This window comes from Pieris brassicae, chromosome 11 (genome assembly GCF_905147105.1).
Source record: "Pieris brassicae chromosome 11, ilPieBrab1.1, whole genome shotgun sequence".
Taxonomy (NCBI): domain Eukaryota; kingdom Metazoa; phylum Arthropoda; class Insecta; order Lepidoptera; family Pieridae; genus Pieris; species Pieris brassicae.
In genome coordinates this window covers 4,791,145-4,812,741 of record NC_059675.1, presented here as the reverse complement: position 1 = coordinate 4,812,741, position 21,597 = coordinate 4,791,145, and the positions used below count along the sequence as shown (strand labels likewise).

At 32.4% G+C, this 21,597-nt stretch overlaps 5 protein-coding genes across 10 annotated transcripts; 3 read left to right on the top strand and 2 right to left on the bottom strand.

Annotated features, from left to right (window-relative positions):
- Window positions 1–306: 306 nt before the first annotated feature.
- On the top strand, window positions 307–3,788 carry LOC123716568 (major facilitator superfamily domain-containing protein 12-like). Of its 3 annotated transcripts, none has more exons than XM_045672370.1 (8): window positions 307–733; window positions 800–1,007; window positions 1,370–1,454; window positions 1,637–1,822; window positions 2,310–2,607; window positions 2,863–3,013; window positions 3,194–3,321; window positions 3,646–3,788. In XM_045672370.1, exons 1-8 carry the CDS (start codon window positions 454–456, stop codon window positions 3,702–3,704), a joined length of 1,395 nt encoding a protein of 464 aa, XP_045528326.1. In that variant the 5' UTR covers window positions 307–453; the 3' UTR covers window positions 3,705–3,788. The 3 variants fall into 3 exon arrangements, with proteins under 3 accessions (XP_045528326.1, XP_045528327.1, XP_045528328.1); XM_045672372.1 differs by having other exon boundaries at window positions 389–407; XM_045672371.1 differs by lacking the exon at window positions 3,646–3,788 and having other exon boundaries at window positions 3,199–3,294.
- A 251-nt stretch (window positions 3,789–4,039) lies between these two features.
- LOC123716134 (ubiquitin carboxyl-terminal hydrolase isozyme L3) lies at window positions 4,040–5,152 on the bottom strand. Its single transcript, XM_045671708.1, has 2 exons — window positions 5,004–5,152; window positions 4,040–4,879 (listed from the first exon to the last, which is right to left on the bottom strand). Exon 2 carries the CDS (start codon window positions 4,869–4,871, stop codon window positions 4,182–4,184), a length of 690 nt encoding a protein of 229 aa, XP_045527664.1. The 5' UTR covers window positions 4,872–4,879; window positions 5,004–5,152; the 3' UTR covers window positions 4,040–4,181.
- Window positions 5,153–5,427: 275 nt separating this feature from the next.
- On the top strand, window positions 5,428–8,563 carry LOC123716762. The gene is made up of 5 exons (XM_045672653.1): window positions 5,428–5,696; window positions 6,119–6,256; window positions 6,474–6,554; window positions 6,668–6,920; window positions 7,041–8,563. The coding sequence occupies exons 1-5, from the start codon at window positions 5,643–5,645 to the stop codon at window positions 7,706–7,708; spliced, it is 1,194 nt and encodes a 397-aa protein (XP_045528609.1). The 5' UTR covers window positions 5,428–5,642; the 3' UTR covers window positions 7,709–8,563.
- Window positions 8,557–19,910, bottom strand: LOC123716760 (aspartyl/asparaginyl beta-hydroxylase). 4 transcript variants are annotated; one of them, XM_045672649.1, is made up of 17 exons: window positions 19,626–19,905; window positions 19,350–19,538; window positions 18,996–19,105; window positions 18,634–18,768; window positions 18,294–18,548; window positions 17,290–17,422; window positions 16,845–16,963; window positions 15,959–16,070; window positions 13,948–14,025; window positions 13,665–13,873; window positions 13,229–13,598; window positions 12,806–12,903; window positions 11,575–11,809; window positions 11,217–11,322; window positions 10,316–10,854; window positions 9,879–10,047; window positions 8,557–9,253 (listed from the first exon to the last, which is right to left on the bottom strand). In XM_045672649.1, the coding sequence occupies exons 1-17, from the start codon at window positions 19,675–19,677 to the stop codon at window positions 9,103–9,105; spliced, it is 3,060 nt and encodes a 1,019-aa protein (XP_045528605.1). In that variant the 5' UTR covers window positions 19,678–19,905; the 3' UTR covers window positions 8,557–9,102. The 4 variants fall into 4 exon arrangements, with proteins under 4 accessions (XP_045528605.1, XP_045528606.1, XP_045528607.1 ...); XM_045672650.1 differs by lacking the exons at window positions 18,294–18,548; window positions 18,634–18,768; XM_045672651.1 differs by lacking the exons at window positions 8,557–9,253; window positions 9,879–10,047; window positions 11,217–11,322 and having other exon boundaries at window positions 10,711–10,854; window positions 19,626–19,910.
- A 463-nt stretch (window positions 19,911–20,373) lies between these two features.
- LOC123715999 (metallo-beta-lactamase domain-containing protein 1) lies at window positions 20,374–21,570 on the top strand. Its single transcript, XM_045671448.1, has 4 exons — window positions 20,374–20,650; window positions 20,747–20,911; window positions 20,977–21,087; window positions 21,160–21,570. Exons 1-4 carry the CDS (start codon window positions 20,500–20,502, stop codon window positions 21,351–21,353), a joined length of 621 nt encoding a protein of 206 aa, XP_045527404.1. The 5' UTR covers window positions 20,374–20,499; the 3' UTR covers window positions 21,354–21,570.
- The last annotated feature ends 27 nt before the right edge of the window (window positions 21,571–21,597 follow it).

The window sequence follows — 21,597 nt, the reverse complement described above, 5'->3', positions numbered from 1 at the left end:
CTAAAAATCCAATATGTTCCAGAACAACAGCATTATCGTTAAATTTGTTGTACATCATCAATGGTGTAATGATGAGCACAACTTGTCTTCTAACTTTGGAAAATTTCGTCCACAATACTAGCATTAGCTATCTGGCCTACAGTGTCAAGGAAAGGACCCCTGCGGAAAGGGACATACATGACTGTTGTGTTTATTAAACTTGGCTATTATTTGTGTGCGCTTTTCCATAGATTTGCCTTATCTATGACCTATTGTCATGATTCATGTAACATGATAGATGACATTAACACTGTGAGTAAGAAAATATTGTAAACATTAGTAACATTTTGAATTTGTATTAATTTTATCGACTAATTTCTATTAGAACTAAAATATGTATGTAGGCATTTGGCTGCTTTAAATTTTTTGTAAGGATTATACTTTTAATTTAAGAGATTTACTTAGGTATTCAAGATGGATAATGAATTCCTTGATATATCAACAAGTCACAAATTGCAACTTGGTTATGGTATTGGTCATATTTTAAATGATGTATGTGCGAGTTTGTGGTTTACATATTTCCTAGTATATTTCCACCTTGTGCTTGAATTTACTGCTTCGCAGTCAGGCTACTTGATGTTGATAGGGCAAATTGTTGATGCCTTATCCACCCCTTTTGTGGGATATTATTCTGATCATACTGATAATTCTATGAGTGCTAGGTATGGAAGAAGAAAGTTATGGCATTTTGTTGGTATGTATAATACTTATAGTTAATATATAATTACAATATCATAACTTTTAATTTAATTGTTTACAGGAACATTATGTGTGATAATATCTTTTCCATTTATATTTTCTGAGTGTATTAGTTGCTCTTCAACTCACAAATGGGCACAAATGTACTACTATGCAGCTTTTATTCTTATATTTCAAATTGGCTGGGCAGCTGTGCAAATATCTCATCTAAGCTTAATACCAGAATTAGCTGATGACCCACATGTAAGAACTCATCTTACAGCAATCAGGTATTAAGTAAAAAAAATTTAAATGCCAATTAAAATGCATTTTAATAAATCATTACCTTATGACCCTAACAGCTCCCAACACATCTGCTCATAGTCTAGCTGACTGATTGCAAGATACACTTCTAAAAAAAAACCTTATGAAAATAGTACTAATAATATTGTAATGTTTTATTCTCCAATGTCTAAATTGCAACTTAACCATTTTTGTTAAAGCAAACAGGCTCACTTTTCTGTGCTAAATACTAGTAAAGTACTTTTTTTTAACAAAACTGCTTTATCAGATATATACAAGTTTTCTACTTTATCACCGTAATTCTTACAATCACTACCGGAAAACACTACATTATTATTTCTGTTTGCAGATATGGATTTACAGTATTTTCAAATTTGTTTGTTTATATTATTACATGGGCCGTTTTTCACTTTACTGGAAATTGTGATAGAGATGTAAGTTATTTTTTTAAATGTTTTTATAATAGAATAATAAATAGTTGCTAAATAAAAGTTAAATAATATCCATTTGTAGTTTATGAAGCTACTTATCGCAAAAACTGTTATTGGTTTTCACTTAAATAATATAATTTTACAACAAAATAATGTAATTTTAATAGTGGTACTTTACTTTACAGCAAATTGGCCCAAATGATGTTTGGAAGTTTAGAGAAATTATGTTAATTGTGTTAGTTGTAGGAACACCTGCATCAATTTTGTTTCATATTTCTATAAAAGAAAAACCAGCAAGATATGCTATTCAAAATGAAACAGAGAATACAATGACACACTGCAACTTATTTAAGAATATTATCTTATATCAGGTAGAAAGCTTATCTAAATTGCTTCTATACTTCACTGCTAAAACATTTCATGTTGTTTGATTCAATCTTACTAATGATTTAAATTCAATTAGCTCCTTTGTTACAATAAGCTAGTCTAGTGTTTGTTACTTAATATTATCATAATACATAATATTTTTTATAGGAAAAATGTGTTTGAAGATGTAAAAATCGTCTACATAAAATAGCCTAAATAATAAAAACTTTACTAATGAATGCAAGGCTTTAAATAAATGGCAATTGTTATGTTGGGCTTATACATTAAGTATTTTGAAATTTTTAATAATATCTTTTCACTAAACTATGTATTTGGAAAAATTGATTATGATTATGTTTGATAACTGTGTAGGTTTTTGTTCCAAAGTTGCTTAACTTTGAAGAGACTCAAAAATATTGATGATGATATTGTTTTGATTATGAACATAATTGTTATTAAGGTTATATACATTTGAAGCACTACACTTTATAGGTAGCTGCTGTTTATATGAGCACACGGCTAGTTGTAAACATCTCCCAAGTACTTATGCCGCTGTACTTACACCGAACCCTGGGTTTGGCAGCACGTTCCCTTGCTGTAGTTCCATTGGCTATGTTACTTGGCAGTCTCGTAGCCGCTGGTCTTCAAAGATTAACACCCAGATCAATAACCAGAAAATATACATTTCTTCTTGGATTTATTTTTTCCCTGTGCAGCTTTTTGTGGATCTACTTTGGCTGCGATGACAATTATAAATTTTATTACATTTATGTGGTTGCTGTTTTTCTAGGTTAGTATTAATCTAATGTTTTTACTGCTTTAAGATTCAAAATTGTACTTTTAAGTAGACTTAATAGCTAGTCATTACTTAAAATAACCATGCAAACAACAAAAGTGTTGATCCTTGTAATATTCCAAGTTTTAGATATGTTTTTATACAAAATAACATATCAAGTTTTAGATATTTAAAGTTTACCTAACTTTAAATATATGACTTGGATATAATTAAGTCATATATCCAATTGTGTTCTTTATTAATTTCTAGGTTTTGGAGCTGCTCAAATGTTAGTGACAAGTTTATCATTAACAGCTGATTTTGTTGGTGAAAGTACCCAGGCATCAGCCTTTGTATATGGTTTGATGAGTTTCACTGACAAGCTTTCTTGTGGGATTGCTATTGCTGTAATCCAAATATAGTAAGTTCAACTAATTCTACCAGTCTACTACTGTCAGAGTATTTTTTCAGTTGATAAAAATAGTCAGCATCTCAGTATGACTAATAGTCAAAACTAATAATTAGGTCGGTAGGTTTATTTATATTGTCTTTACTGTTGATTATTAAAAAATAATTAAGGTATTAAATTTTTTTATTTCAGTGCAGATGGAGCAGAGGCAGCCTACTATCAATATGTGTTATCTTTAGTGTGTGGTGTGGCAGCTGTTGTGGGACTGATGTTTACGCTATCTTTGCCTAATCTTAATCACAACAGAATTATGGTTGGAAGTAAGTAGAATCAGCAGAAATGTTGTTATTGCTGGTTCACAAACATTCTAATTGCAATTCAGTTTACATATGTATTTAAGTGTCTCTATGATTGTATCTAGCGAACACTTAGTTAGCTATATAAGTATTATTTTAAATGATTCACTATGATTTTGGATCAAAATTTATTAAAACAGACACGCAATTTCAACTTAATCATATCAAAATCAAAATACTACTTGAATATCATATATATCACATATTTACAAACCTACTTACGACGACGAAAATCTATTTCTAGTTTAAATTTTATGGCCGAAATTTAGTTTATAATTATCTTTTCAGATATTCAATCTATAGATGCAGCCGAGCATGAAACTGTACCATCAGGACCAGATATTTAATTTTAGTTTATCAGTTTTTATATAAGGTTCAAGTGATATTATTTATATTGGAAAAAAATTGGAATAAATTGATTTTCTTTAAGATACATTAGTCTTATTTATGTCAACTCAATCCTGTAGAAACAAATCAAGAATATTTATCTAGAGCTGTGCAATAAGGTAAGTTAGTTGAGTTTAGTTTCCTATCTATATGAACAATTTATTTGATCACTTGGTAATGTTTGTGTAATATTGTTCTATAAAGGTACTATACATAAAAAAATCTTAATAATTTCTATTTATCCTATATCTAAAACATATATTTTTTTAGGTTTGATTATAAATAATATTCAATATGGTGAATAAAAATATTTTAATATCAAATAAAATGCTTGCTTAGCAATTTTGGTACAAAAGTGAGAATTTAAATAAGATTAATAAATAGTAGCTAGAAAGCTGGCAGTCTCAAGCACAATTACAAAAAGGTTCAACTGATACTTATTCAGTAGCAGCTAGTGCCATTACAGTAAATCGTACTTCATTGGGATCTCTTGCCATGAATTCCTTGCAAACTTTGGCAGCATCTTCAAGAAATGTGTCTGAAGATGTAGGGCCATGATTAATAGGAAAAGCTTTACGGCCATCCAATTCATACAATGCGCCATCTTTGTGTACAAAAGTTATAAAGTGATGATTTACAGGTTCATCAGGATTGGCTTGAGTTTGACCCTCCTGAGCTAGTTCTTTGTGAGCATTGATTATACCTTCACTGTTATTGAACAATGTACTGCGAGCTGTAGGATCTAAATCCTTAGCGGAGTCTAGAAATTTTTTCAAGTGACCATCAGCAATTTCAATTTTATCAGTATTATTTGCGACTGCATGGATGACAGCAATTGTGCCACATGCATTGCTGATGTTTTGTTTCATATAAAATAAATGTTTTGACACTTCTTGACCTTTGGAAAGAATTTCAGCTTCTTCTTTTCTTTTATATTCCTCATAAGCTTCCGACAAAGGAAACAAAAGAGTAACAGCTACGGAAGGGCTAGGGACCCATGATAACATCTCAGGTTCAAGCCCCATCACGTCTACAATATTCCATTTTGTAGAAACGCCATGTTTCTGAAGAAACTTGTTGATAACATCAGGATTGGATTCCAGTGGAACTAAAGCTTCAGCTGCCATTGCGATTCCTAAAGATAAAAATAGTAGATAATTAAAGTATTGAATAGGTTACCGGATAATTTACATTTATAAAAATTTATTGATTTAAAGGTCCATAGGTAGTCTTTATTTTAATAAAACAGTTATACTTACTAATTTAATGATCTCTTAGTGACGAATAAGTATTCCAATATATTAAACTACAACTGGTGTTCGAACCCTGCGAAATTTTTATTGATCTACAAATTTGAATTTACCTTACTCATCATAACACAGACAATTGATATTTTTGCAATAGATAAGTTTGTTTTATAAAGGCATTCGTTTCAGGTATTTTGTTTTAAACAAATTTATTTTAACGAAAGACAATAAAATTTAGTCTTAAAAATGTATTGTTATAGTTTTTTATTTTTAAGGTCCATATGCTGCTAATTCATAATTACTTTGCAATTACAATGTTGTTGCCCAAATCTGTGTTGGCCATGGTGAATGTCCTTTATGCTAATTACTGATTACTCAGTCGTGACAGTGACAGTGTGAAATATGACATATGATTCTTGGACAAATGACACATCGGTCGTGTTTTGTAAATGTTAGTCATTTATTCACAAAAATAGCTTAGAAATTTATTGCTAACTTTTTTTATATATTTGTAGATTGTTTACTACGCCAAATGTTTACAAAAACCCTTACATTATGCAAATAATAAACTGTCGACTAGTACTTGCCAATATGTAAAAAAATATGAGAAGTTTGATAGTTAGAACAAGTTGATAAGGTTAACATTATAAAATGGCTGTTTGTGGTCTTAGGACGCTTCTATTAATCGTCTGTATCTTGGAGTTGGTAATTATCATTTTTTAATAAAAGTGGTGATTGGGACCCAAATAACTTTGTTACTGATACTATAAATGATTGGTCTCAACGTGCATCTCAAACGTGATCTGATCCCCTACTTACATTCGGCATAGGAAACTTAAAGAAGTTACAAAACAAATTCAATTAGTCTAGTAGAAGCAGGTGCATGTCTCATGCTTTATTAACCATATTAAATAATTTATTGTAAATTTTAAGATCTATTACTGGCTATTTACTGATTCATAAGTTATAAAATCAAATAGGTTGATCTTAATTTTAATGGTTTTTTAATAGAAAATTGCCAGTTACATTATTATTATTATATTTTCTCAGAAAGATACTAATACTAAATATACTAACAAACACTTGGAAAGATAACAAAATAAATAATTGCTTTAAATTATTTTTAGATTGTGACAGTACAACGTCAGGTCTTTGATTTTCTGGGTTACATGTGGTTACCTATTATAAGTAATTTTATAAATATTCTTCTTATCATATTTGGGTCTTTTGGAGCTGTGCAGTATGTGACCACATATCTTGTTGCTGTGAGTATTATTTTTCTAACATTACAGTATAAACTCCAGGTAATGTCACTTGATTAAACATTAAATTATAGTTTGCCTTGTAAAATGTAACATTTCTTTGATATAGTGACAATTCCCTATAAAACCAAAAAATATGCAGGTGCTTAGTATCTTGTTACATTTATAATGTTTTTACTATTATATTGTTAGATCTACAGTTTCCAAATGTTTTTTTTAGTATGCCCTGTGGAGCTTATTGTGGTTGACATGGAATATTTTTCTAATTTGTTTTTATCTTAATGTTGGAACTCTTAACAGGGTAAGTAATATTTTTATAATTGTCCTAAAAATAAGGCTAACTTTAATAGTTATACAGTATATTATGTACATTGAGGATGCAGGATGTAAGTATCTCAATATCTGTATTTACAGGAAGGTGGTTTGTTATCACTTGGCACTGGAAGTGTTAGCTGGTGGGAGAGTAATGGTTGGGGGTGTCAACCCATGTGGGGAGAGGTTGATGGGCCAGGGTCGTGGAGACCGGCCAAAGTGGATGGCTGCTTTTTACCCTGGCACCACATTGAACTAGCACAGTCTTCAATTGCTGCAATACTTACGGCGACAGCCTTGCCCCTTACTATATTACTTGCTTTTAGGTCTTTTAAGAGACATAAACCATCTCCAGGTAATATTTTTTATAATATCAATTTGATTAAATCTCTATAGTATAAATTGCTTGATACTTTAGACAACTGCACACATGAGCGTTTAAAAAAAATAGTATTCAAAAATTAATTACTTTCAGATAAAGGAACCTTACAAAGGCGCCAGGTTTACACAATAGAGTTAAGTCCCACTGAAACAAATATAAGCGAGAGCTCCCTCAAACCCATGACTCCACGCCGTGTGAAACGACGTTCTCGCAGATCTTATAGAAACGCTGGCTATATAGCTTCAAATGCATCATTGCCGGTCGATTCTAGAACATCGCGACCGACTTCCGCCCATTCCTCTTACTCAAATTTTCATGCAGCACGGCCAAATTCCTATCACCCGCCAGATAGCTCCCAAGATACATATGAATTGCCACCTCCACCAGTGGAGTCAATACCAATAATGACTAACAGATATGAAACTGTGAGGAGAAGTAAGGCTAAACGAGGGCAGGATGTCGTTGGGCCATACAAAGAGCCAAATAGATATGAGCCGCCACTGAACTACGATAACAATATGCCGTATGAGGTCAATCGGGGATATGAAGCACAAAACTATGAAAACAGGGAAATGTCTCCAAATGAGGGTTTATATGTGGGTAGTGGTTATGGAGGTGGCTATGTGAGCGAAGGAGCTTGGGAGGCACCTCCTCCCCCAGCTCCGCCTTACTCAGCCAGAGCCACCCCACAGGCGCCAGGGCCGCCAGCATACCAGCCCATTAATGATCCTTGTGATGAATGTAACACTCACTTATCCTAGAATCAGATAAGCCATAGAATGCCATTTCAAAATGACTCAGACCGCGTCGCTAAATTGCCATTTGTCTTTACAATCCAATACCAAAATATGTATGTCTTAAACAAAAGTAAATGACAAAGTGATTTTTTTGCAGTTGTGTGAATATAGATTGTTTAAAAAATATTAGTGAATTGTTAAATTTGGATTGCTTTGATTTAACTTTTGAGTGTTAATGTTAATCTTATATTTGGCAACAAACCCGTATTATAGTAACTTTAGGCCTTTCAATAAGTGTGAGCCAGTGCCTAACAAATTCTGTTTAATGTCTTTTACTAATAGGTTAATGGTCACATAAACAGTAGCGTTTATTAGCAATGTCTAGAGGTCTAGTGGCGCTCACCTTGCAGCTCAATGAAGTATGATATTTTTATTACAGTAGTAGTTAGATTGTTATACATTAGTTAGGACGTCACTGTTATCTGCCTTTCGTACTTAAGTCATTGTTGTTGTATAAAATACATTTTATTGTTAGGCGAAACGATTTTTTAATGACGTTTATATAAGACAACGAATCTCTTTAGAACTATTTTTCTATGTTTTTACTTACATTCCATAAGCACAAACTTTGTCCGTCCATGTAATAAAAAGGAATTTAACTAAAATAAATTTAAGTTTAATGGTACCTGTATGACAATGCATTTCCTTGTTAGCAATATATTGTTCTACAATTGATATACAAAATGAGCTTTATTAGTATAAGATTTTTTACTTTTAAGTGAAACATTTGGAAAATTTATACCAAATATACATGAAATGACACTAGTTTATTTTATTTAACTTATGGTGTGGAATGAAAAATAAAACAAAAATGAGCATTGTAAATATATTCATGTAAAATTCATTTTCACCATTTATTCTACAAAATGAACAAATTTGTAAATCAAATTGTACATAATGAAAATGATGTTTTGGTATTTCTACGTTTTTTACACATCCAAGAAGCTTACAAAATATTATGTATAAAACATAGCAAGCTTGACTGACATTAATTATAAAACATAACCACGAACATATTGTTTATTTTTCTATGCTTAAAAATGGTTTCTTACTGTTTTGGTGTAAGATTTAAATATTATATTTTTAATAATAAACAATAGAAAAGAAAAGGGCCCTTATTTATAAAAACAAAATCAGTAACACACCAGTCAAACAAAATCACTCAACGAATGTTTCGTCTTTTTGCCAAATTGCGTTTTATGCTGTGATAGGGTGAGACAGGGTAGTTAAAATCGGTTTATTTTTTATGAAAAACGGAGGTAACTTTACACTCTTTAAACTATGACTAGGGATGATATTTTAATGGTAATTTTTACATTAATTTAGACAAAGTAACGCGAGTTTTAGATGTTTTAGTGTTATATAGCGGGTAAGGTTTTCCTTTCGGTGGCCGAGAGATCCGGGTGCCACACATCCACTATAAGTACAAGTCTTGACCCTGTACCATTATGCCATACTTCATGTTCAAAACTGTCATCAAATATGAAAACTTTGCCTAATTCCCATTGCCTGAAATACAAAGTTTACTTTGAATTTTCTCTATTACAAAACTAAGTCTTGTAAAATTAAGTCTTGTAGAACCATTATGTATATGAATACATTGTTTAGAATTTAACGCAGAATTAAAACAGCGCGCGTAAACAACAGTCAATAATTTGAAATGTAGTGTAAATATTGCAAAAAATATTAATTGATTAAGAAAATCAGTTAATTTAGTAAGTTTTCTAGTAATCATGAATTTAGATTGATTGCGGTGGCGAAATCTACGTATGGAGGCTAAGGCCCACAAGGGGCTGTATAGCTGTATAGATTTTAGATAAAACGGAAGAGATGAAAGCAGAAGGACAGTCAACGTCACAACTTTATCTACATTCTAATTAGCCGATATTAAACCAAAATAACTTAATTGTATTTGGTGAGAATTAAAAATTTTAATAAACGGACGGCTCTTTTGACGTTAAGTGATACCGCTGCCCATATACACTTACATTGACAGACTCCCGCGAGTGCGAAGCCGGCCTTTTAGGTATGGACTATTCTTGAAGGCCCCTTAATTGTTAGTTTTTGTAAAACTCCAACAGTAGCAATATTTCAAAAGATTAATGTGTCAATTTTTGGGTCAAAAATTACGTACCTAGTCACTTTCCCAACTCTGATATACGTGTCTTTGGTGTTGCTGAGAGCTAAATGCATCCTCAGACGACAGTTAGTGGGCCCGACATGAGGTCTCACGTGAGTACCGGCCTCCATTAAACTGAATTTTATTTGTCCTCTGCGGCATCGGGCACTTGCCTCTTGACGTACTAAAAAAAAATTAAATTCACCTATTTAAGAAACAATTGTTCAATTATGCGGATGAAGAGCTAAAAATTTTAGCTTTTATAAAGATCATTCTATGTTCTTTTCAGATTTGCGTTACTGTCTATAGGAAAGTATGAAAATCGGTTTAGTGGTTTATGCATTAAGCGTCCCTCGATATCACACATCACATCCATAAACGAGGATTTTTTACACATAATGTAAAAGTTTCATAAAACCATTATATTAATAATATAAAGTATATTTAAATACCTATAGAACACGTTACAGGTGCGCGTTCGCACCTTCCTGGAATCTCCTTTCCCCTTACAAAAACATCCAATTGTGACCATTCTCCCCTTTCCTTTAACCCTTCCTTTTCCTTTTCAAATAATTCCTTTGCCGCTAAACCCTCTTTAAGAATCTCTTTCCATGAGTTCTCCAAGTCCCGAACAAGTTTTACGTAAGGTGTAGCTTCAATTGGCCACCAGGGCCGACTTTTTAAACGAGCCACGTTGTACAGGGACCTTTGTTCCGGCGAGAGAAAATGGCCCAATTTTGACCCCTTTTCGTGAATTTCTTGTGCTTCTTTAAGTCTTCCGAGCTGTAATAACGCATCACCCAGGTGGTAAAAAAATCGGGGTTCATTAGCGGCTCCAGCGTCACCTTCTAAAGCCTTCTGTAAATATATGACAGACTCTTCCAATTTGTTGTATTGGTTTTTTAATACGAATCCATAGTGGGCTAACGCAATGCGATCGTTCGGCCATAGTTTAAGAGTTTCTTTGAGAACTGTATCTGCTAAGTCCGCTCTGAAATGTTTACTTCCAATAAATATAAAACTGAAAATCTAAAGTCATATATTTTGTTTGTGCAAGGTTATTTTTTTAAAATCTTTATAATAAGTAATAGTCTGTGCGAAAAGAGAACCGGCTTTGCAGTTTTGCCAACTAGGGTCTGGACAGTATAATTCTTATTTGGGTCATTTCATTTATTTACAAAAACTTAATAATATTTAACTAAATATACTTTGAAATCTTTCATATTAAGTATCAAAATGTTCACTCGAAGTATAACGACATAACAGTGTTGTAAACAATAAAAAAGGAAATTTAGCACCTCAGTGATCCCCGGTTCTCTTTTCGCACAGACTATTTAATCATTATATTTTTACCTATTTGCCATGAGGAAGCTCACTGTTAAATTATTCCGATAGTGCACGTTATCAGGAAAACGACGGATCAATAAACGGTATACAGGTTCGGCATTCAAATATGTACCTGTAAATTTATGTATCTACCCTAAATTTTTCTCATTTTTTCAACATTTAGGTAAAAATTGGAAAAAATTCAATTGGATTATTCATAACAGTCAATAATTATTACCAATTTTGCATCTATTCCTATGGTGTCTGGTGATGTAAAATTGGTGTCATTATTGAGTCGTATCATTATTTATTTGATAGTCATGGTTGCTGACGCAGTACCCACAAAGTAAGTGCCTTATGAATAAATATTTTAATTAAAGCTTACCTCTAAATTGTATTCTATCAATAGCCCGCTGAGCTATGTCCACGAGTTTTCTATCCGATAATCTTTCATTCATCTTAAGTAGCTCCACGTAGGCTGTAATGGCCTTCGAAAGCAAACGGTTATCTCGCTTCGCTTCTGCCATTAAATCCAAACATTTTGCGACGACGTATTGTGCGCGCGCGCTGCCTTTTAGTTCCACCGCAGACGCACGTTGCTCGCACGAAGGCCACGCCCCCTCAATACGTTAGTCAACATTCACACAACATTTCAAACTAAACTACTAAAATTTATAGCTAAATACATACGAGGCTAAAACTAACAACAAATATTCTGATATAGTAGAATTTTTGCATAGGCTATATTAGGGTAAAACAAAATGAAACAGAAACGACTAAGTTAGTCATCAAAAGATCGGCAGAGGAATTATGCGCGGGGTGCGGGCGCACAATACAGTCTGACCGACCTAAAGACGAAAAAGAAAAAAAAATGGCACAACGAGCAAAGTTATTAGTAGATTGCTATTATTCCAACCAGCCCTGTAATAATAATATTGTTGTAATTGGTTGATTCTTTGAATGTTTGTTGGTGGGTCTAGAAATGTTAGTAGTGTCTGGCATACAGTGAAAGTACTATAAGTACATGCGCGAACACACTTCCACTACGCAAAATTTGGCCATGTTACGTGCCGAGAATAATATAAAAACATGCATATGTCATGCTTTACAGTTAAAAAATAAAAGTTTGACGACCACCAACAATTTCGACGAGATATGATATCACTTATTTTAGGCAAAAGTAGTCTTAATAAAACTGCCTTTAACTCCCCTAAATCTTGGGAAATAATGCAATCAAAAATGACTACGTATGGGAGCGTTCAAGTATTACGACACACAATTTTTAGAGATTCTTGACCCCCCGCCCCATGAAACGCACCGTAACGTTTTCTGTAACCAATACTAAAACGTTTCGTGACCACCCCCAGTGGTGTAAAGTACTGGAAAGTCGAAAATAATATTATCAATTAACGCGTAATTCAATCCCCGCTCCGCATAGTAACGTTTTACAAGAGGACCCCCCCCCCCAAATTTCGTTACGTAATACTTGAACGCTCCCTATGGAGAATTGGTTGGTATTTTTTGTTTTCTTTTATGGGTCAGTAAGACGGACTCATAAATGTGTCTGCCTCACAATCTTAACATTCCAGTTACAATTCCGGTTGTTAAATGCATACCTGACGAAGTTCTTCTTCGGCAAGATCGAGTTGCTGTGACCAATAGGGGTCGTTAGGCTCTCCCGGCCAATCATCTTCTAAACTATTACCACCTCCTTCTGAAATAAGAAAATTATATTTTTAAATTTATAAATGAAAACTATACATTATTTAATAGTGTTAATAAAAATTATCATAAGTGTTATCGTCAATATTCTAACCCCGAGAGTGAATCGATTTTTTAAATAATTAACCCTTAAAATACTACTTGGAAATTATGACAAACATTTTCTGTATTGGAGCTATCAAACATTTGATTTTATAGCACAAACGAAAATACATACAAGTTAATATCACTCACATGGTTAGTCATGCCAAATTATTGCTAAGTTATTGCACATGCCAAGGCTAGTGTTATGTAGCGAGCGCACGAGAGTTCTTTACTGTTTTTTCCCGGCCTCTCTGGTTCAGGTAGCCGCCCATATTTAGCCTCTAATCTGTTTAATAAGTCCGAATCATCGACATCTGATATTTCTTCTTCGACTTCTTCTTCTTCCTCATCTTCTAACTCTTCCTCAATTTCTTCTTCATATATTATTTCAACATCTTCATCTTCTTCGGTCGGTTCTTCTACCGGATTACTAGATTTTACGGGCTCCGTTTTAGTTTCCTTCATTTCTGGTTTTTTTACCACTATCTCTTTTACTTCTTCTTCCTCCTCCTCCTCCTCCTCATCAAGTTCGTCTTCTTCCTTTTCTTCGTCACTATAGAGCTCTTTTTGAACTTCATCTTTTAGATGTTTCTCTTCGATTTCCTAACAAATACAAATAATTTTATTCACGCTTCCTTGTATATTAAGGTTTACATTTTGCGTACTTACTTCTTTCGCAACATTTGTGGTCTTATCTTCTTCAGGTCTTAGTTTTGGTAAAGGAACTGATTGAACAATAGCAGGTGTTTTTTTAATTATTTCCTCTTGTGGAGTTATTTGTTGTATAATCTCTTGAGCTTCTTGTGTTTGTGATATGAGTGTCATGCGTCTTTCAGATATAGAAGGCTGTTCAACGAAATGTTCTTCTTCTGGTTCATCTGTCAGACCAATTTTTCATTTATTACATATTCGATCTTTGAATAATATAGAATAATAGGATAGTACTACGCACCACGCGTGGCTGTTGCGCGTCGCACTACCGCATGAGTTGCGGCAAGTAAGGCGCCGCCGACCAGCAATTTCAGCCACACTGCAACATACGCGCTTCTTAATTCACTGGCTTCCATACAAATACATCATAACTATTAATAATTCGCATTTAAAAGGTCCTATTGATTTATATTATGGTTCTGGGATACGGTAATTGATTATTTTCGTATTATTTCCATTCACACAGTTAAATTTGCGTACTTGAAGACCGACTTCAATGGTAGTATTGATGTATTGAACCAAACTAGAAGATGTATTTTGACTCACTTGATGGATTTTTATTTTTGTAGACTATTTCTGGATTAGTGTTAATTACGCCATAGTTATGTAAGAACGAAAATTACCTTCCATACGCGCGAAGCCATGGTAAATATCTAAACCAAAAGAAACTATCGAATGCATGTCATGTACTTTGAAAAATTAATTTTATAAATAGTTTGTACGTGCGCGTCTCACTTGCAGTCGCCACGAATGAGCCAGTTTTACGTGACTCTAGAGATGCGTGGGCGACGCGAAATAACGTTGGCCGAAGTTCGCGGTATTTTAGTTTTACTATAATTCGGTAATCCGTGACAATGGCTAAACATTTCCTGAGATCTACACAATTGAACAAATTAATTAATCAGTCAGTGATTGTATATAATTTTCAACAATGAGCATTTGTCACATTCTCAATTAAGATAAGCCCTATAATTTGAAATGATGGAAGATGACAAGCAACATATACAGAAAAAGCGGAAACAATATTTACAAGTTAGCAAGAGCTAAGCCAAGCAAAACATTTATGTTATTATTTATAATGACAGCGTCATATTTATTCATAGACCAACGAGGAGATCCCAAAACCGAACAGAGATGCGATTAATAAATGCAACAACGTAGCAATAAAAAATCGATTAAACTCTTTAGTTATAAATTCAAGTTGGCATTAATTGAGTAAAATTATATAATGAATAAATTAATAATACAGTGGCAACTATATATCTTCACTCAGTTGGCATCCGTTTCATTGATTATTTTTATTTCATAGACAATATGGTGTTTTTTTCCTTCATCATCTGCAATCAGCTTTTATCAGATATTATGACTGATTAGAAGATTTTGAGGAAATTGGGGAATGCAAATCCAATGATTTGTTTCTCCTTCGTAATTCGCAAACTATCAAACTACGGCAAGTCAGCCTCGTCTCTGCTGAAACACGCATTCCAGGGCCGAGACAAGTAGGTGACCCAGCCTTCTGTGTCTGACACGTGTCATCGATATTTGCATTAGAGACATACCGTACGTTTAATGCGCACATAGGATCGAACCTATGACCTCAGGGATGAGAGTCGCGCGCATTTCTAAAATAAATATATTTGCCCCTCAGCTAAATGCCAAGTACGATAAAACCTTCCTTAATTTATCATGGGTTGGCCAAATAATGATGCACTTGCACTATGAAGCAAGTTAGGTTACCATGTTAAGGTTTAGTTTTCAGCAAAAGTAGTGTTTATAATAATTGCAAGCCAGGAAGAGGATGCTATACAAATAACATTGAATTTCAATGACCATTATTTTACACAGATAACACAATCAAAATGTAACACATTTTGCATATTGGAATAAAAACTCGACATTTCTTCATGAGCATAGTACGTCGTATATAGCCTATTTATTATGGGTCCAATCGATAATTTAAAGTTACTTATTATTATTACATAAATTAGTCGTTAGCCCGGTATTAAGTTTCGTGATTTGTGCTATTATTTTGATATCTTATTAAGTTTTATGTAAATAAACCATAGTACATAAACAAAACATTTCCTTTTAATGACCTGAAGTTTGTCGATTAATTATGTAAAGATGACTTACTTAATTCATTGTAAAACCCCAGTTATTATATACATAAAAACATGCTATCTTGAGGAAAGAGACAAGGCATGCGGCAAATAAAAAAATGGAAGCTTAAAAATCATAAAGGTTAGACTTACTGCCCTGTGAAGATTGCGCCTCGCGCTCTTTTTTTAATTCCTCTTGCTGTCTCTCGTACTCTTCCTCATCAGCCAAGGTATCCCTCGTCTTCTGGACAGTTTCTTCTTCTATCTGTTTTATATATTTTTTTTGTAAGTACAGTGCCCTTTCATTTAATTTAATTGTTACGAAAAAAACTGTTGAAAGACAAAGAGATGATATTGCTATTGGCATTTGTTTGCAAGTGTATCACACATTTACCGTGGAGTAGAGAATATAAAACGATCATATGAATGTAACTGAACAAAAGGAGCAAACAAAAGGCGTATCCTGTTGCGTCACGCTTGTTGGACTACAGAGATTGTTGACCAATAGTAACCAAACGGGATACGTTTTGTTTTTTCATGCTATAAGTCGGGTGCTAGTTTAAAATGTTATAAAGCAGGAAAATTGTGATATCTAAGCACCTTTAATGCAGAACCATGATTTTTTTATTCATAACAAATGACAATATTCGAATATAGCATTTCCGCGTTGACTTATAAATATGACGATATTATACAAAAATAAAATATGCTGTCAGTAAACAATTGAATCCCACGAGCTTTGTAGTGAGTCAAAAGTTGGAGGGAATAAATAATGATATAACCTTACAAATTCTGTGATGATACATTTAAAATTTATTTTCAAACCTTGCTATAACAAATGCGTATGTTATTTATTCAGCGTATAGGCATAATTTTCTCTCACTTTTATAAATCAATTAGTTTCATAGACTCAGAGTTCGTTTACTATAGGAACAATGAAATGAAATTAATTAATAAAATATAAATCTCTGAGAGTATCCGTAGTTCCAAAACTTTGTGAATTATTTTGAAAGTTACATAAGTAATAATTGTATCTTACCTCAGTGTACGGTTTCCCAGGTGGAGGTATAGATATATGTTCGACTGGCGGTTCATCGTCATCTTCAATTTGCGTGCTCTGGTCGTCATTTTCCTCATCATCGCCTTCTTCAGATCCATCTGATTATATTATTTTAGATGAATAAAGTTTGTCAGTGTATTGCGAAAAAAGGTAGAACTTCTTATAACCAATTCAGTCATTGTGAGACGGCTCTATACTTTTAAAACCTAAATTATATATCATACGTAATTATGGTTTGATTTATTACACATAAAATATAATACATTACATATAGTACATTGTAAATACGTAACACTACATTGAAGTATGGGCAAATGTATTTTTATAATTTTTGTCACGAAATTTTCAGCCTTCCGTATAATCCAACCACCAACATTCTTTGAGGTAAATATATAAAATAATTTGATTACGTGACTTAATGTACCATTATAATCATCAGCTTCATCGTTCTCTTCTTTTACTTCCGAGGAGAGAATATCTTCATCAGATACTTCACGTTCAATTCTCTCAACTTCATCATCTTCGTCATCATCACCACCATCCTCCTCATGTTCCTCCTAAAATTTAATCAATGCTTTAATTGATGATATATATTATTTAGTAATCATGATAAAGAGTATAGGGTTTAATTGGTACAAATATTGTAAAAAAACGAATGGTACAATTTGAATGACTGGATCTCAGATTTCTATATCCGGTTCGTGATCATTTGTTTTCTAACACAACTAGGTGATCAGCCTTCTGTGTTAGAAACGACGACTTTTTGTTCATAAAGTTCGAACTTTCGACATTAGGGATAAGAGTCGCACGCTGAAGCCCAACCTAACATTGCTCTATTATGATATCCTAAGTTAATTTAACTTTCTATTTATATATCGATACACATTCCTATTTGTGCCTTGTAATCTACATATACTATGAAAGGTTTGTAAACAATTGTTAATAAGTCAAATATTTTCTTTCTTTTTCTAGCCTGCTTTTCAAAGGGTTGTTATAAACTTATTTAAATAAAGTAAAATCGTAAGCCAAACCATACAGTTTAAAAGTCAGTATTAGTTTAAGAGAAACTATATTCCATCATGCCTATGCCTCTTATTAAACATATGAAAAAACAATTAATAGGTTTAGAAGTTAAATATAAACGCAATTAGCACAAAAAAGTAAAATTGTAATTGCACGTCTAACATAGAATAGTTAAATTTAGAAAGCATTGCTGGTTATGTGCCAATTATTTAAACATATTGGTTTTAGTACTACAATTATTTTAAGGGCCAAATCATGGGTTTCCGTAGATATACTTGAGCAAGAATATACAACAAAATAATCAACGCTGTTAGAAAATTACGTGAGTAAAATATGTTATAAGTAATACATTAATTACTACGGAACCCTTAAAACAACACACATTCCTTTAAAGTTTTTTGGCACCTCTTTTTCCCATACGTCATCAATATCATCAATGTTTTCACCATTGTGATTTTTTTCATTTTTGTCATTATTTTCGTTTTGTTCGTATTCGTCATTATCATTGTCCTCTTCATCATCATCCCTTTCATCATAGTTTTCGTCCTTTATATTATAATCATCCTTCACTGTTTGATCTTCTTCATCACTTTCATAATTTTCTGCACTATTTTGATCAGCATATTGTTTGTATGCACTGTATGCAATGTTTGCATTATCCTGTATTGTATTAAAGTAATGTAGCAACTATTTTCCATAAAAACAACAAAATAATGGTATATTAATAGTTTTATGTTTTGGTCACCTCTTCTTCACTATTTTGTTCTTCATCAACCTCATCATTGTCATCCTCTTCATCTTTGTTATCACTATGCATGTCTTCATCATCACCATTGTGTTCAATATCTTCATCCTCATGTTCATGTAGTTCATCATCATCCTTATATTGTAGGTTTAATAAAAAAAAGCATATTAAACTAGATATGTATATATACTGTGTGGTGTTTACCTAATAGTTTTATCAAATTTCTTCATCTTAATCTGATATTTTTGAATAAAATTCATACTAATTTAAAAATAATATAGATATAATTCATACATAATGTATATATAATTAATAAGTTTTGTCTGTATAAACTACCTGCTGTTTTGAACTTAGTAACTTACAGGGTGATTTAACTCTAAAGTATGTTCATCATGATGGTCATCATCTGCTGTATCTTCAATCCATCCTTCTAAGACACCAGAATAACGAGATTCAACTGCATTTGCCTCCACTATATCCAAAGTTTATATCAATTAAAGATAAATACTTAACACTTAAACAGAGTAAGCAAATCTGCTAAGAAACAAAATATTTGTTTCTAAATTGATTAATAAACTCAATCATACTGTCAGTCTAGAGACTATTCCTAAACAGTGACTCTAAAAATTAGCACAAGTATATAGAAAAATTAGAGTGTATAAACCCAATTCTGTTAAATAACTTTGAAAATTATATAAGCTGAAGACAATACTTACAATCACTTAGACCTCTATTTTCCAAGATTATAAGCCCAATAAGTGTTACTAATACTACTAAAAGAGAGAAAAAGACAATTTTGGCACACCAGTGCCCACCAGTTCCATGTTCATGGTACGAATGTATGAAAACATCGCCTTCTCCAAACACGGCGGCTGTTCCACGAGGTTCTTCAATACCCAGGTCATCTGGTTACAGAATATACAACTCTACATTAAATACTTTTTTTGTAACTCATAGCAAAACAGGAAATGAAATAGATATTTTATGCATACCTTTCTTCTTTTTCTTGTCTTTTCGTTTTCTTGGCTGCACATCGCCTGACATTTCTATCTAGCAGCAGTAATTAATCCTATTGTTTCATAACAATTGGTAAACAATGGCTACAATACTGCACGAATGAAACGTACTTAAAAATATTAAGTGCGCAATAAATGTATGACTTGATATTGAGTGCGGCGCACGCTTACACATTAAAATAACCTACACGACAAACAGTAACACTGCTGGATTCTTGATTTTATTTTAGAATTTAACCTAAAAATAACCGGCAAAGACAGCTCAAGATAGAGATAGCCAATATTTATATAGTAACAGCTGATTGGTTACTTATAGTGTTGCCCATTTTATTCATTAAAATTGTTGGAAGTTTAATGCATAAAATGAGCCACAATTTTAAATACGAATATAAAAATATACATGTAAATAAATTTACTTATTTTGTAAAAAGCAATGTATGTTTAATTACTTAATGTATACTTACCCAAAATAATTGCACCGATAGGCGATTTGCATGTTATTTAAATCATAACACCTAAATTCGAAATATTTGATTATTATTACTGGATTTATGTAAGAAGAAATTTACAGTTATCTGGTGCATAAAAACACCCGAGGTTTTCTTATTTTTTCTCCAAAGGGAGGGGAAGGGAGATTATTAAATGTTTTAGATCTTCTTTCACCAATTATCAATGGACTTTTGCATGACAATTGACATTCAAAAATAAAAATAAGGGTTTTATCTTATATATATATATATATTGTTGTTATAATATGCTACAGGTGCGCCTTCTAAAAATTAAAATTTAAATCTGTTTGTATCTGCCGATATAAAATAGGGGGTTTTCTTATATACGTTCTGCTATAAGGATGTGTGAAGTTACCGTTCTGCAGGATGGTTATTCATACCAAAATAGCAGTAGTGAAATGATTGCAAATTGCACATGTTCCTTAATAAAAGGTGTTCATAACATAATTGTCGATACAATGACTCCATGGGATTCAGAAAAAATTCTTCAGTGTTGGTATACTTAATTATAGAATATAGAAATGAAAAATCTTTAGAATTCTTTGTAAAAGTATGTATTTTATTTAATCTAGTGCTATGTCTTTTCAGCATTAGAGAAACACAAATTGACTTGTGACAAAATCAATTATGTAATTTCAACTCATGGACATTCTGATCACACTGGTAATAACAATCTCTTTCTTAAGGCAACACACATTGTGGGATGGAGTATTTCTTTCAAAGACAAATATTACATACACCCATTTGAGAAAGGTAATATAATATATCTTACAAGTAGTTAAAAGTTTTAAGATCAACAATAATTATTGTTTTTATAGGGAATGAATTCATTGTAAATGAATTTGTGAAAGTTGTTCCTACTCCCGGTCATACAATGTCTGATGTTACAGTCCTAGTAAAGACTAAGGATGAGATTGTTGCTATAGTTGGTAAGAAAGAGTTATATAATATTTATAGAATTTCACTGATAACATGAAAATAGTTAAAAACCTTATTAATAGGCGATTTATTTGAGAAACATGAAGACATTATGAACCAGAATATTTGGATAAGTGCTGGCTCTGAAGATCGTATACAACAGGCTAAAAATAGAGCCAAGATAGCTGATGCAGTAGATTGGATTATTCCAGGTCATGGGCCAATGTTTAAAGTGACAAATGAAATAAGGACAGCATTAAGAAATCAAATTTTCTAGATGAGTGCAATCTAATCTCTTTATATCTTGATCTCTATTAGTGACTTGTAATTCTTAACTTCCAACATATAAATAAGTAAAACTTTAATATTCAAACCTTATTATTTTATAGACACTAATGAATTAAAAAAATTCTCAATATTGTTTAAGTATATATTTTACTCTCTATAGGAAGTGTTTAAGGTTGGGTTACTTTTAATTGTATAAATCACAAAGATAAATAATTTCTGAATAAAATTTTATT